This window comes from Erpetoichthys calabaricus, chromosome 11, assembly GCF_900747795.2.
Source record: "Erpetoichthys calabaricus chromosome 11, fErpCal1.3, whole genome shotgun sequence".
Taxonomy (NCBI): Eukaryota; Metazoa; Chordata; class Cladistia; order Polypteriformes; family Polypteridae; genus Erpetoichthys; species Erpetoichthys calabaricus.
Window position 1 is genome coordinate 39777521 of NC_041404.2, and position 17063 is coordinate 39794583.

General features: G+C 42.7%; 1 protein-coding gene across 1 annotated transcript in view; it reads left to right on the forward strand.

The window, feature by feature from the left end:
- Window positions 1-478: 478 nt before the first annotated feature.
- The window catches only part of ltc4s (leukotriene C4 synthase), a 63696-nt gene continuing 47111 nt past the window's right edge, over window positions 479-17063 (forward strand). Inside the window, exon 1 of the mRNA XM_028812989.2 lies at window positions 479-624. Coding sequence (XP_028668822.1) covers window positions 564-624 — 61 coding nt within the window. The 5' untranslated portion in view covers window positions 479-563. The remainder of the gene's footprint in view (window positions 625-17063) is intronic.

Genomic DNA, 17063 nt, shown 5'->3' on the forward strand with positions numbered 1-17063 from the left:
GTCACCGTGCCGCCCGTCGCGCAGAGTCGGACTTCGCAATTGCATTCAGTGGTAAAAAGGGTGGCGTACGGTTTGCGGGATGTCTCGCCAAGGGTCGTCGCGGGCTGTTTAAGTAACTGACATTGTTTCGCTAAGATTTGTAATGGAGATGGAAACAAACCCCCCAGCCCCCACCTCGATGACTTTCGCTGTATCAATCCCCATCCGGGGAATGAATATCGGAGGCGTTTCTCCAAGGGACTCGGGATGAATGTCGGCGGTGATTCAGAGTTTCGAAGACACAACGGTGGCAAAATTGCGCCGCGAGAAAAAACGTTTAAGAAACGGCGCTCCGAAGGAACTGCATTGGTACAGTTACTTGTATTTTGAAGAGTGATACCACGTTTAGACAACAGTCGGCGCTGTGGCATTGGTGCTTCTCTGCCGAGACTTAACCGTTCACACGGCAGTCCAAGTCACTTCAGTTAATGGGCGGAGTAAACTTTTTTTTTTTCACTGCACCTCTCCAGGAGAACCTCAGGGAGAAGCAGCGCCCGAGTCCTGAGCACAGAGAGTCGCCAACTATGCTGCCTGACCAGATGGTGTACGTGGCTGCTGTCACGGTGTTGGGAGTTCTGGAGCAAGGTAAGTACCGCTTCACGAACGTCCGACCTCGCGTGACCGCTGATGTCAGTGCTCCTCGGTGGGTGGGAGACATTTTAATCGTTCGCATCCATCATACTTGATATGGTACAGGACCACTGCCTCCCTAACACCAGCACGGTAGACGGTCAGAAACCAGAACGTTCACGGCGGTAGAAGAGCAGTCGATAGAAAAGCTCACTCGTTCAGCAAAAAAAATACATGTGATCAGTAAAGTGTGACGTAAGTGCAGTGCTGCTATTTATAAATTATAGCAACGATAATTATTGATAAGGCGTCGGACTACAGGCGTTGAAGGGAAGCACAGACGTATTGCATAATCATGGAAAAAAATGGGACTTTTCATAGCGGCATCATAGACACCCGGGCAAAGTTAGTGCGCTGGGGTCCCCAGTTTTGACAGCAAAACAGAAACATGCATAGGCATCAGAGGACAGCGCGGGCCCCTGGGACCCCCGGCGAGTGCCCATACGTTAAGACGTTCGAGATCCACCCATCCATTCATTTTTACAATTAAGATCATCCATCCATCCATCGTCCAACCCGCTGAATCCGAACACAGGGTCACGGGGGTCTGCTGGAGCCAATCCCAGCCAACACAGGGCACAAGGCAGGATGCCAACCCACCGCAGGACACACACAAACGCACCCACACACCAAACACACACTGGGGCCAATTTAGAATCGCCAATCCACCTAATCTGGCCTATCTTTGGACTGTGGGAGGAAACCGGAGGGCCTGGAGAAAACCCAGGCAGACACGGGGAGAACATGCAAACTCCACGCAGGGAGGACCCGGGAAGCGCTACCCACTGCGCCACCGTGCCGCCACAATTAAGATCAGGGTTGCGTTATCCAGAGGCGGCTTTAGGAGTACGCGGGTCCTTGGGCGAGTGTCATGGGGCCGAGAGCCACAAGTGTAGGCTATATACCGTACCACCACGCTCACGGGCTTGTCCGCCTTTAACGCTGTACGCCTTATTATTGTTAAAAAACATGGTGCATTATGTAGGTACCATTGGCCGTTTGATTACATTATGTATTGTAATTGTTCTTATATTGGTTTAGTGGCCTTTAACCAACTTAATTAATGATTCAGAAACATTTTGCATTTCTGCCGAACCCGCTGGAGTCGGCAAATCTATTTAATTACGGAGAACCAGAACACTTGTAATAAAACGAACACTTACCAAACGGAAGTCCACTTTTCTGGCTTTTCGCTGAGCAAAATCGTTGATAAGATCCTCGTGGTCCAATGTTGAGGCAAGTTCCTTTTCGATTGACAAAATAGCTAAGCTGCACAGTCTGTTTTGCGACATTGTTGATCGTAGATCATTTTTGATAAGTTTCAACTTTGAAAAGCTTCTTTCCGCGCTCGCAACTGTCGCAGGAGTTAGAAGAAATCCACCACGTACCGTATTTCAGACTATAACGGATCTGAATGTCTTGCAGAGGCCCCGCGTATTTGTATGATGAGCTGACGGTGACAAAAGAATCTCCTAAAACGGGGCCTGGGGCGATTGCCCTAGTCGCCACCCCCCCAAAGGCCGCCTCTGCATTATCCCATCAATGTTGGGTACAAGAGTGGGTACTGCGTAAGACTTTGGACGTCAAACCCTGAGGTTGTGGGTTCGAATCCCATCACTGACACTGTGTGACCCTGAGCACTTGACCCCTCTGTTCTCCAAATGGAGAAAATAAAAAGGAATGTCACCAAGTGACAAAGTGACATGTAAGTCGCTTTGGATAAAAGCGGAGGCCAAATAAGTAAATGTAAATGCCAAGACAGAATGCAATCGCCGGACTGGACGCCAGTCTATCGCTGGGCACGCATAAATCCACCCAGCCCGACCCTTAACCTAATAATAATAATGTTTTATTTATGTAGCGCCTTTCATACACTTAAGGACACTTTACAATTCAATAAAGACATTGACAAGACAGTAGAAATTATATAGATGAAAATGAATAATACTCATTGAAAAGATGTGTTTTTAACAAAATTCCATCCATCCATCCATTATCCACCGCTTATCCAAGGTCGGGCCGCGGGGGCAGCAGCCTAAGCAGGGAAGCCCAGACGTCCCTCTCCCCGACCACCTCCTCCACCTCCTCTGGGAGGACCCCGAGGCGTTCCCAGGCCAGCCGGGAGATATAATCCCTCCAGTGTGTCCTGGGTCTGCCCCGTGGCCTTCTCCCAGTGGGACATGCCCGGAACACCCCCTCAGGGGGGCGTCCAAGGGGCATCCTGACCAGGGGGCGTCCAGGGGGCATCGTGACCAAATGCCCTCTAAGGGAAAGTCCAGTAACCCTGCGGAGAAAACTCATTTCGGCCGCCTGTATCCGCGATCTTGCTCTTTTGGTCACTACCCAAAGCTCGTGGCCATAGGTGAGGGTAGGAACGTAGATCGACTGGTAAATCAACAGCCTCGCCTTTTGGCTCTGCTCTCTCTTCACCACGATGGACCGTTGCAGAGCCCGCATTACTGCGGATGCCACATTGATCCGTCTTTCAGCCTCCCGCTCAATTCTTCCCTCACTCGTGAACAAGACCCCGAGATACTTGAACTCCTCCACTTGACGTAGTAATGTGTTCCCAACCCGGAGAGAGCATTCCACCCTTTTCCGGCTGAGAACCATGGCCTCGGATTTAGAGGTGCTGACCACAGACATATATAGATAGACGCCGCATTCACTGTGTTGCCCAGTCGACACGATACGTCAGCGCGTCCACCTTATTGCGAGTGGCAAAGGTGCCACTTATACTAATACAGGTAGACGTGGAAACTGGGTTTTCTGATGAAATAACAATAACGTTTAAAATAGTATCGTTTACATACAACAGATTTTGGCGAATCGTTTACATGCAATTATTTATATCCATTTATACACTAATAATGGCAATTATTATTATTATTATTATTAAATAATTCCTCCCAAATAAGTAACCTTAAGATGCCTTCTTCCATCTCCGAAACATTTCTAAACTAGGGGGCTCCGCCCCCTGCTCGCTTCGCTCGCCAACCCCTGGTGTTGGGAATGACAAAGAGCGTGATGTATGAATGAGATATAGAATAGTGTGACGGTGTAGATGATGCAAATAGAAAGCAAACAATAAAGTGTGTGGCACAGTGTAAAGGTTTATTGGAAAATTTCTTTGTACACGCCGTTTAAGTGTAAAAGGTAATTCCAGCTCAGAACTTGTAAGGTCATTTAAGATGGTTATTGTTGTGATCAGAGTCAAGTTTGTCAGAGCTTAGAAAGAGTTGTGTCTTTCCAGGAAGTAATGGAATGACTTGGGTATTTATGTTTTCCACATTAATATTTTTTTGGACATAATATAGTGCGTTGTGTTAAAAGGGGCATTTGGTCTAATTAGATTGCTGTTCCAAATCTCTCTGTAACTAAGTCGTCGCAGATAAAGGCTTGAGGAATTGTAATAATATGTGGCTGAAGTCCATCTGTATCCGTGAGTATACCATCTCTCAGTTGTAATAAGCAATTGTTATGATCTGGTTCTGGACATCGTATCTTTTTTACTAACTGTATCTTTTGAAAGCAATGCCAATTATCTGCGTATTTTAAGGTGCACTGCACAATAGCTGAGTGCATGGCATCTGGAAGAATAGCTAAGCACTGTCTAAAATCTCCTCCTCATAAAAGTACCTTTCCTCCAAATCGAATATTATTATTCATAAACGTTTGTTCATGCCATTGTACATTCATCAATAAACATTTTTTCAAGACGGATGTCACGTGCAGTGCCACCGTTAATGTTCATAGTGGATTCCGATTTGTAGGATCTAATGTAGTTGATAAAGATTTCACTTTCAGGTACATCGTCAGTTATAAGCTTCTGTAGATATTCAGTATATGAATGTAAAGAAGGCAGTCTAATTTGACCCTTTTGACAACAACGTGTAAATGTATAACTTGTATTGCCAGTTGTTTCTTCAGGGAAGTGAACTGAATGACAATGATTGCAAACATATTACACCGATTCTCTCTCAACTTCACTGGCTCCCTGTTAACTACAGAATACAATTTAAAATACCGCTCTTAACATTTAAAGCTCTCCACAGCCTCACTGATCTCCTCCAGACTTGCACTCCTCTCGCTCACTCCGATCCTCATCTGCAGCTCTACTTTCTGTACCCGCACATCAAACTCAGTTCTATGGGAGCTCGAGAGTCTCTCAATGTGCTCCTCAACTCTGGAATTCTCTTCCCTCTCATATACATCAGCTCGATTCAGTAACACATTTTAAAACTGCCGTCTTTTCAAACTGGCATACCAATTGTGAATTTTGCACTGTTACTGCCAGTTATCTTTGTTTGTTTGCTAATTATTGCTTTTTGATTTATCATTCTCTTGTTTTAATTTTACTAATGTTGTTTAATTTTATTGTAAGGTGACCTTGAGAGTTAAGATTATAAAACGGGATTTTCTAATGGCCAAATATAACCAAAACAATTGTTCAGCCTTACCTATGAAATGTAATCCCCCAGGATCTGGTTTGGAGCGTACAGCGGTTTGTACAATCCCAAGCCGCACATTATTCATTACTTCACTCCACAGCAATGCCACTCGCAATATGGCGGCGATGTTGACGTACGATGCTGCTGGTCATGCGGCGTATAGTATATTCTATGTCTATGGTGCTGACTCTTATCCCCGCCGCTTCATACTCGGCTGCGAACCACTCCAGTGAGAGCTGGAAGTCACTGTCCGATGAGGCCAAAAGAACCACGTCATCTGCAAATAACAGGAGTTTGAAATTAATGATAGATTTTTCTTCTTGAAGGCTGAGAGGAAGAGCATTCCAAACTTTAGGGGCCATCACACTGAAAACTCTGTCACCATATAGTTACTAACCTGTACTGTATTTAGGTACAGCGAGGAAGTGAGCGTCCGATGATCTCAATGCACGGGCAGGAGTGTAGGGAAGCAGCAGCTCACACAGATAATGAGGGGCTAAACCATGAAGGGCTTTAAAGGTGAGAAGAAGAATTTTATATTTGATTCTTGAAGAAATTGGTAATCAATGTAAATCATAGAGGACAGGAGTGATGTGAGCAGATTTTTTTAGTGTGTGTAAGTAAACGAGCAGCAGAATTCTGAACATACTGTAATCTATTGATATATCTAGTCGGGAGGCTATAAAACAATGCAGTTCAATAGTCCAGACGGGTAGCGATGAAAGCATGAATGAGTGTTTCAGTATCTTTCACTCTGAGGAAAGAATGCAGATGAGCAATGGTACAGAGATGAAAAAAGCTGCCTGTACTATTGTGTTTGAAAAGTAAGAAGCTGACCAAAGATGACACCCAGATTACGGACTGACTCATAACCCAATCCGGACACATAGCGCAAATGACAATGACATTGAGTCCATCATTGACAAATAACGGACAATGATGCGAATCCAGTGCAAAACGCGCTCATTGTGGTGTTTACGGACATACGTTTTGCTGTTTGGAATACCGTTAGCTTTTCCATATATATAGTAATACAGTATGTGCCTGCCGTGTTTGGAGTCGGCACCGGGAGATCTCACAGCCTCTTGATTTTCTAAGATTACAACAAGCTCCTGTCCCCTGAGGATTTCAGCTAGGGGTCTGGAAGCCTAAAATCCATCCAGATGTCGCCTCCCTTTACACTCAAACCGTGTTCGCTGAGACCGAGCCAAAGTTGTCTTTTTTGTTCTTTATTTCGCCTTCTACAATTTCGTGTATTAGGAATTTGTTAGTTTTCGCAGGTTAAAGGCTTCGCTCAAGGGCCAGCAGAGTTGCATCTCCTTTGGTAGTAACGGCGATTCGGACCAGCAGCCTTCCAGATACCGGCGCGGGTACTCAGCCTCGGAGCCACAAGTTAGTTTGACGTTCGGCATTCGGACTTTGAGACTTCATATCTCCGAAACGAAAATGGCAAAATCGTTAAAAACAACTGTGTAAAGTTTCGCAATTACCACAATGTTTTTAAAAGTGTTCCTTGTTTTCCGGAATTGTCCATATTTTTATGTAAAAAAATCAAAAATACTCTGAAGGGAATTAGTCCAGTGGATTGAGACTGTTACTGTAAAATGAGTTCATCAGAAACACGGGGACACAGTTGGAAACTTGGTAAGGGGAAATTTTGCACAAAGGAAGTTTTTCTTTACACAGAGAACCACAGACATTTGGAATAAGAGACCAAGTATAGGGATTTTAGGGACTTTCAAAACTCAACTTGATGTTTTTTAAAAGAATTAAGTGGATAGGACTGGCGAGCTTTTGTGGCCTGAATGGCTGGAACTCGTCTCGATTATTCTAATGTTCTAAAAAAAAGACATATACGTCCGAAATGGGTGCAAAATGCACATAAATTCGGCACCGATGTATAAAATACAACTTGTGAATTTGATGGCAGCCTTCTGCAGTTTTTGTGAACATTACTGAATATTTTTCATTTTATTTTTAATAAGGCATAACTTGCACTAATGTGAAGTCAACTGCGTAAAAGCTAAACCGGACACCAATCTAAAGTTGACTTTTTGAAGGTCAATGCCAACTGCGCATTTAACAATTCATGTTTTGCCTTTTTATTTAACCGAAGATCCTTAAAATGTCCTGTAATTATTGGAGGTCTTTTATTTAGAAATGCATACCTACCGTTTTATGAAGAAAGGCTTGTAGCGGCAGGCTGCAGAAATCCAGGGGACTTTCACGTGTCATTTTTAAGGGTCTCAAAATATGAGTTGTAAAATGCACGTGTCTTGTTCGGCTTACAATCACAATGCTGGACAAAAAAAAACATTAAAATGGGAAAAGCATAGGATGTTTGCTCCTACTTAAACGACAGATAATAATTATAGTAGGGTCTGTTTTAATTGTATCTATTTATGTATGTATATAATTAATCAATCAATCAATTAATACAGTAAACGTATTTATTGACTTGTTAGAATAAATGTATACTGCGCATGCGTACAACCACTTTTCGCATGATTGAGCGGTTCGACAGAACAGCGATCGCCGAGCAGCTGAGAAGTCCTAGAGAGCGCGAGTGCATGCGCGCTTGTTCTCCTGCGATCTGCCACTGAATTGGACAGCTTGCTTTTCGCTTCATGCGGCTATTCGGGCTCAAGCTGCGAATGTAACCGTTGCACCCCTAGTACCCAGACTCCTATTTACGCTAAATTACATCCACGCCACTGGAGAGTGAAATGCGTGATGCAGGCGAGAAATTTTTACCGCTAACAGCAGGCGCTCTCGTTGGACAGTCTAGTCCGGCTCAGCGCCTTCGTGGACGGTTAGTCAATTCATGTCATGTATCGCAGATTGGCAGGCACTTCAGTAGCTCGCGTGCGGTGTGTGTGTGTGTGCAGACAATACACACGGAGTGCAGCGTTGCACCCCGCCGCCCAAGACATGTTTGCAGTTTATCTCGCTGATCTCCAGTTGCACTGAGGAGCAACGCAGCGCGCCGGGCGAGGCTGTGTCTGTGGTCGTATGGCGCCCTGGTCCCGGTCGACCTGTTTCAGCTGCGGAACACGCAAAGTAGTGCAAGTTCAAAATGTGGCCGCTTTAGCGGAAAGCACTGAAACTGCTCCGCTGAGGTTTATAACTATTAACTAAACGGTGCAGAGGGCAGCTGGAACGGAATATGCTGCCGATGTCTATCTATCTATCTATCTATCTATCTATCTATCTATCTATCTATCTATCTATCTATCTATCTATCTATCTATCTATCTATCTATCTATCTATCTATCTATCTATTTTAATAAGCCCACGACCTGATTTAATGTACAAGGGTTTCTTCATTGGTTGAAATTAAGTGCCGGTAATCAAGTTGTGTTTACATATTCGTGCTTGGAGGGGTTTGTGGCCGGCTTGTGTTGACCATACTGCATATGGATGCGCAGTGCCGGTCGAAGCGTATTTGAAGTATTTCGCACTACTTAAGTGACACACCCCAGGGGGTGTCCCCCTTACCACATTGTCGAGAGCGCACGCCCTTTAACTTTTACTTTCATAAACGGCGCCCACCTAGTAACGGTGCCCCACAAATTATTTGCAGTGCCCGTCGATCGGGTTGGGTACCCCTTGTCCGGAGCTCGCGCACTTTCAGAATTTCAGATGGCGTACGTTTATGTACATAACGTGAACATTGTTGTCATACTTAAATGACCCCCTTGGGGCCGCGGTGTCGTATACACATCTATACATCTACCCAAAGCACCATGATGTTCCAACAATGATGGATGGATTAAAAGCCAGAAGTCTGTATGACCATCGGCATCAAGTGACTCCGTGAAAAACCCGAACTACAAAGAGGACTATTTCATTTATGTTAGGTAGAATGCCCAGAGGGGACTGGGCGGTCTCGTGGCCTGGAACCCCTACAGATTTGATTTTTTTCTCCAGCCTTCTGGAGTTTTTTTTTGTTTTTTTCTGTCCACCCTGGCCATCGGACCTTACTCCTTTCTATGTTAACTAATGTTGTCTTATTTTAATTTCTTATTTTGTCTTTTATTTTTCTTCTCTTCATTATGTAAAGCACTTTGAGCTACTTTTTGTATGAAAATGTGCTATATAAATAAATGTTGTTGTTATACCTCTTGGTGTACGGAGCGTGCACACTTTTTACTTGCATAAACGTCGCCCACTCAGTATCATACTTCAATGACACACCCCAGGGGTGCCCCCCTTACCACGTTGTCGAGAGCGCACATCCTTTAACTTTAATAAATCGCGTCCTTCAAATGACCGCGCCCCAGGCAGCCGCCTAATTAATTGACGGACTGTATTGGTTGTAACAATGCTGGTGCCCATCGAAAAACAACCGGTACACCTCCAAACACACTGCAGAAGTGCTGGTGGTACGGGATACCGGTGTGTGTACGGAACACTTCAACCACATCTTCTCAAACTCGATCGTTCAAATTCGAGGTTGTGGAGCTTTTTGGCGCAAGGCAGGAACCAGAGTCGGACAAGAGGGTTGTCACTCAAAACCCCGACACGTCGGTCCATCCATTATCCAACCCTCCATATCCTAACTACAGGGTAACGGGGGTCTGCAGGAGCCAATCCCAGCCAACACAGTACGCAAGGCACGGGTCTAATTAACCTGACCCGCACATCTTCAGGGATGCAGCAGTAAAGCCGCTCTGACTCGACGAGAACACTGCGATGGCCGCCTGTCGATTGCAGTACACATCACTAAAATTCAATTTCAAAGTTTCTTTCTTTAACCATTTCTAAATGGACAGAGTGCGTTTTTTTCTTTCCCGCTAATACGTCAGGTCACAGCATCCATTACCACAGTTCCTCTGGTGAGTTCGATTCTTAGTGGCACTTGAGTGCGAGCGCAGTTTGGGTGCTGGTGTGTTTAAAGCAGCCATGACGGACTCGCGCCCCCTACCGCCGGGAGAGGCAGTGTGCGCTCATTAAAGCCGTGGACGGAATGAGTTTGGTGTGCTACAAATTCCCATGATGCTCTTTTTTAGGGAGATGTCATGTTACAGTGTGTTCTTGCAGTTCTCCCGTTCTTTGTCAATCGAGTCAACTTAGCGACTTATTTGTTGAGTTGACAACACGAGATGCCAGTATTTTAAAAGGAAAAACTCCGATATGTGTCATTAAACCTGAATGACAACCTTAAGGACAGTGGTGTAGCTAGCTTGCTGAATGGCCCCGTGCAGCGCCCTGAGGTGGGCCCCTACTGTCCAGCCTGTTACTAATTTATTCGCATCTAGAGCCCAGGGGCCGGCAGGGCAGTGGTATCGGCGACACTATTGGATCACACGCTGGTGACAAACAAACCGGCTCCGTAAATGGAATTTGTAATAACTTTTTTAATCGCCTTATTAGGGCAGCGGTAAGTTAACAAAAAATAAATTGTGGGAGAGGTGGGTAATAGTAGTAGTACATACATATACTGTATGTAAGATGTGGACCCGCATGCTTTTCCAAGACAACTTTGTGAAGGAAGATTATTAAAATGTGACGTTAGCTAGAAAGTAGAAACTGTTCTGTGCTATAAAATGAAGCAAATACAATTTGTAACAAATTAAAACGACAGCACCGGCTGACAGGATACTACTACACAATCGACGTGTTTTACACAAGTTCTGAGAAAATCGACCTCATAAAGTGAGGTGTTAGTGGTTCCAAGAAATTTGCCTTGTCGGTAGGAAATTGCTTGCTCATATATATTGCTCGTTTGTCTTTAGTAGTTTGTCCACTTTTAACGGTTTTAGCAGATAGCACCTGATCTGAAGCCATTGTAATCGCTACTTCCAGACTCGGTAGTTGCAACCAAGTCTCTCACGGCGCCGTCTGCATAACCTGCTTGCGGCCGTTGCGACGATTCACCAGCATCAGCATTCTCAGTTACCACCGCTGGCCCTTGCTCAGTTTTGAGAAAGGTAGAAATCTTAGTTAGCTTAGCGTTTTTCAGTTCCTGTTGCAGGTGTGCCTTACGTTTAGCAGCACCACTCTTATAATGTTTGCCGGATCCGCTGCTACTGGCTGACATGGTGTCGTTTGGTGAGTGTATAAAGAGAGTCTGATTGTTCTGATATTCTGCGTTTGCCGACTAACGGGGACCATAACTTAATACGACTTCTTTTATTGGGAACTTAAAGTGAGGAAAACGTAAAAAATGATAAGAGCCGAGAAAGCAGGAAATGTGTCTGTCAAAACATTCACACGAATGAGAGGTGAGAGGACCGTCGGCGTGGGCCAATGTTTGAGAGGAGGGTGGGACTTGAAAAAAATCTCATGGCCAAAGTCTCGTCTCGCAGGACTTGAAAAAATCTCTTGTAAAAAGTCTTGTTTCGTCTCAAGATTTTTTTATGTAATAGATATTAAAAAAATTATATATAGACCACTAGGGGTGCCACAGAGCTCCCAAACCTCAGAATCAACTTGGTCACATACAGTCTCGGGTTCAAAATGAGAACTGTTATTTAACAGAGTGCCTTTAGTAGAGTTCTTTTTTCAATATGTTACAGTAATAATAATGTTCATCATTATCATCTTGGAAATTCTTTGTTTGAATTCCTCCTATCAGGTAGACACTTTAGATCAATCCGCATACACACAGTCTGAGGTCATTTTTAATTGAATATGTGCAATAAGCTATATTGGTAATGTGTAATATACTAATATAATACCATATATGATATGCAATATATTATTCATTAATAGTGCAATAACAATTTATGCCGATGTATAATGCTCCTATATATGCTCCTCTGCTGACTCCGACTCCCTGGACAAAGTGTATGTGGTCTCTTTTAAACCTGACCCGGAAGTTCTTTGGGTTCTTTAACTTAAGAATGTCACATTTACACTTTAGGGAGCTTTTTCTATTTATGTTGACATAAATCTCTTGGATGTCACTTTACACAAATACAATAAATGATGTTGAAACAAAACATCACATTATTTTCTTATAAACACGGGGCATAATCTCCTTCTGGATTATTGTCTTTAATTACCAACATTAAATTAAACTTGCTCAAAATTAACATTTCTTCTTAAATACTCCATAGTATTCCCATTTAACATTATATAAAACCCCTCACAAAAGTGATGCTTTTTATATGTTACTTAACCCGTGTAGTTTGCCGAGGAGTCATGTCACGTTTTCCTGCAGAATGGAGAGAAGAAAGTTTATGATATATTACAATTATTATTATATAACCGGAGCCAATGGTGGCGGAGCAACGGCAAAGAGTTTGAAAAAATTAAAATGTCTCACATTACTTGTGTCGCATAATCCACATGTCCGTTATCCAGTCGTTATGTTCAAAAGGTACAAAACACGTGCTGTTTTCCTAAAATATTGTGTTATATTTACTTCCTCAGTGAGCACGCATTATAATCAGGAAATCTAAAGCCTCATGGGAATGACTTTTTGAATTGAAGACCCTCCCCCCCCCCCCCCCCCCCCATTCTAGTGACAAGCGATGTGCGAACGATTTGTTCTTTATCAAAGACTCTTTTCAATGAATCGTGGAAATTGATTTGCAGGAGCTAAGGAATCAATTCAGTAGAACTCAACAGGCAAGCTAAGGAGCATGCGTGATGCCATCAGTCGCCTTCGTTCAGATGTTTAAAGCGCATGTGCAAGTACCACCAGTTGGAGGCACGATTCTTTCTAGTTACAACTTAATCTTCATCGTGGAACGAGAACTCGGTCATTGATCATTCTCACGTTCATCACACAAGTTAAATGCAGTAGCAACACATTTATATACTATAGAATATATAAATTAGAATGTATTAGTTGTCTGTTTTGTACAGTTCTCTATTGGAATTCCTTTAAACTGAACTAGGGGGCTCTGGCCCCTGCTCACTTCACTCACCAATCCCCGGGGGCAGGCAGTGGGTACCCGCTATCTCACAGCTGTGCCGCTCTAAGATCGTCGGGGTGCCGCACAGTCAGAGAAAGCGAGATGGCATGTAGAAGAGTATGCGGGGCGCGGGAGGAGGACGGTTTGGTCCTCAGTTATTACAGATAGGAAATCAGTTAAGATAAGCACTTTATTCATCCCGAGGGAAATTCTTATGTTATTGACATGTTCAGTGCAACAAGAGTAATAAAGATAGTACAATGAAGATTTAAAAAGAGAAAAATAGTAATTGTGAAAATATACAAAAAGTTACTTGAGTATTTCACTACAACTCTCTGTTTTAAATACCAATGAATAATAAAACGTAGTAAAAAGTAGAAGTAAAAAAGTAAAACGTAATGAGAAGTAAATAAAAAATTAAATTACATTAACGCCTCATTAAAAATCAATATTATAAATTACTTTATCCTGTACCTTATATTCTATAAACTTTGCTTTTTTCAAATTCTGTTCGCATATTGTTAGGGTTATTTTTCTCTTTTTCGTTTATTGGCCGATTCTCTTTGTTCTTTATGTTTATTATATGCTGCTCTTTTTTGCTCATTTTCTTTTTTCTGACGTTCATCATCAGCTCTTGACGCTCTTTTTCTGTCGCCATCTAAAATTCCACGTTCTTGAATAGACAATTTGCATTTCTGCCTTGTCATTATAACTGACTGCGCTGAACGGCGACTTCGCAGCAGTGAGAGTCTCGTGGGGTCCTATGGTGAGAGGATGTGAGAAGAAGGAGGAATGATTGGGCGAGCAGCGCGGAGGGGTGTGGTCAAGGCTGACTAACACGACGGAAGACTTTTTTAATAGAGAGATATATAAACACTAGCTGTCCTGCGGTGGGTTGGCACCCTGCCCGGGATTGGTTCCCTGCCTTGTGCCCTGTGTTGGCTGGGATTGGCTCCAGCAGACCCCCGTGACCCTGTGTTCGGATTCAGCGGGTTGGAAAATGGATGGATGGATAAACACTACCTTTGTAAGCCTGGGGTCCTAGAAACTATTGAAATTATCAGAAAAAAAACCTGAAATGTAGAGATGTCAGGTAATTGAAAGGAACTACTCTGGGCGTCTCTCTCCTAGGAAGATTCGTTTTACCAATGTTTTCGCCTCGCTTGTGTATTAGCGACGGGAGGACAAGTAAAAGGGATACTGTTTTGCTGATGTTAGTGGCTAAGGGACTTTGTCTTCTGAGCAGGGGCGGATTTTCCTATAGGCTAACTAGGCTTCAGCCTAGGGCCTCAAGATCAAGAGGGGCCTACATTCAAATTGTTAGCAAAATTTTATTATCTCTCATGTAATTTACAAACTTAAAAATGGAAGGTGAAAGGGCCTCATAAGTGGAATAGCCTAGGGCCTCTTTTCATATAAATCCGGCCCTGCTTCTGAGGTTTTGTTTTTGTGGATGTACTCACCTCGCTTGTGTTATTAACGGCTAAGCGAGTTTTCTATTCCCTTGGAGGTGAAGCCCTTACCCAGACTCCACGTCTCACTTCCAGGACGGACAGGCGCACACACTTCCACGCGTAGACGTTTATATATAAGATAATATTAAGCTAATATATTTTTGTCCCTTTGTACACTCAACAAATTAGTCACATAAAACTAATCCTTATTAAAACATTCTTCTAATTTCTAGCAGTTATTTGCTTTCAGCTTTACTTTAGTGCACAACATTCACTGAATGCACAGAGCATATAGCGGCCACTGACTGTATTGAGTTCCAACTGAATCATTACCCGAGAACGAGTCTCACGATTCTCGGTCGTCATTTGATTCGTGTGCTGATTCATTCATTACCTGTGAACGAGTGGCACTGCCTCTCAGCAGTAGTGGTTGTGGAAGCTCATTTATGAGATGTTTTTTCTGACACACTGGCTAATTTATTGCATACCTTACATCAGAAATACATCTTTTAATTTGCTTTCTGTGCAGGAGAGCAATAAATATTAAGTCTACACAAAAAGAGCTGTCAGCCACAATAAGTGAAAAAGTGTGCTCATATTTTTAACTGTTTGTGTTTGTCCATCCATCCATTATCCAACCCACTATATCCTAACTACAGGGTCATGGGGGTCTGCTGGAACCAATCCCAGCCAACACAGGGTGCAAGCCAGGAACAAATCCCGGGCAGGGCGCCAGCCCACCGCAGGGCACACACACACACACACACACACCAAGCACACACTAGGGACAATTTAGGATCGTCAAAGCACCTAACCTGCATGTCTTTGGACTGTGGGAGGAAACCCCTGCAGATACGGGGAGAACATGCAAACTCTACACAGGGAGGACCCAGAAAGTGAACTCAGGCCTCCTAACTGTGAGGCAGCAGCACTACCCACTAGCGCTAGTTGGAATTTTCAGCTGGCACGCCCCCTTAAAGTTTGATTTCCAATTCGTAAACTTGGGGCTGGTCTGTCAAGTCCGAATTTGTCTGACCTCAGATCATGACATCAATCCATAATGGAGACATACTCGACAAACGTTAGTGAAAGCTGTGGTATCATACTGTTTGTTAGCTCTTCTGTTGATTTGTGTCTCATTAAATCAGTTGTACATACAGTACCGTCCAACTTCTATTCATGGACATACTGCTAAAGTGTTTGGATGCACAAAATACCACATAATGTGTTGTTATCAACTGCTGTTTATTCTGATGGAGCTAGCACAACAAATGGATGTGTCCAAATTGGTTTTCTGAATGTTTTACTGGATCACGGTCAACACGGGTGTGAAGTCATTCCCAGCTCCAACTTGCGAGGTAAATGTAATGCAGTATAATGCTCAGTGTACTTGGTTAGCTTTAAAAATGATCTCAATGAATTACATTGGAAGTTACTTTTTTTTTTTTATTGTGAAATGTCATTTAATTTCATCACGTTAAAATAAATTAAGTATATTTAGTAAACACAACATATTATATTTAATAAGGATCTAATGAATTTATTTAGGTGGAAAAACTTGACAAAAGAATGAATTAAATCTAAAGATTTATTATTCTGAGTGTCATCCTTCTGGCAGCGCACTTGGGAATATTCCACAGGGGCAACGGCCATGTGTGGCATTCAAACCCAAAATGTTGTGTGGCTTTAATGAGGCCACCTGCAACTCGACCTGTTCAGTTTAGTGTGCAGTCAGGCCGTATGTGATTCACCGGCTTCAGCAGTTAGTCAAGTAACAGACAGACATCTCCCTTAGCATTTTACATATAGAGAGATTTTGGGACAGAAGAACTTTGCATGTTTTCATTGTCTGGGGCCTAGATAGATAAATAGCTTTGAAAGACACTATATGATAGATAGATAGATATGAAAGGCACTGTGTAATAGATAAATGTGAAAGACACTATATGATCGATAGATAGAAAAGGCACTTTAAGATAGATAGATAGATGTGAAAGGCACTATGTAATAGATAGATGTGAAAGGCACTATATAATAGATAGACGTGAAAGACACTATATGATCAATAGATAGAAAAGGCACTTTATGATGGATGGATAGCTAGATAGATAGATAGATAGATAAGAAAGGCACTATGTATCCATCATAAAGTGCCTTTTCTATCTATTGATCATATAGTGCCTTTCACACCTATCTATTAGATAGATCGATAGACTGATAGCTAGATAAGAAAGGCACTATCTATCTATCTATCTATCTATCTATCTATCTATCTATCTATCTATCTATCTATCTATCTGATAGGTGTGAAAGACACTATATAATAGATAAATGTGAAAGACACTATATGATCGATAGAAAAGGCACTTTATGATAGATAGATAGATAGATAGATAGATAGATAGATAGATAGATAGATAGATAGATAGATAAGAAAGGCACTAAAGGCACTATGTATCCATCATAAAGTGCCTTTTCTATCTATTGATCATATAGTGCCTTTCACACCTATCTATTAGATAGATAGATCGATAGTGCCTTTCTTAGATAGATAGATAGATAGATAAGAAAGGCACTATCTATCTATCTATCTATCTATCTATCTATCTATCTATCTATC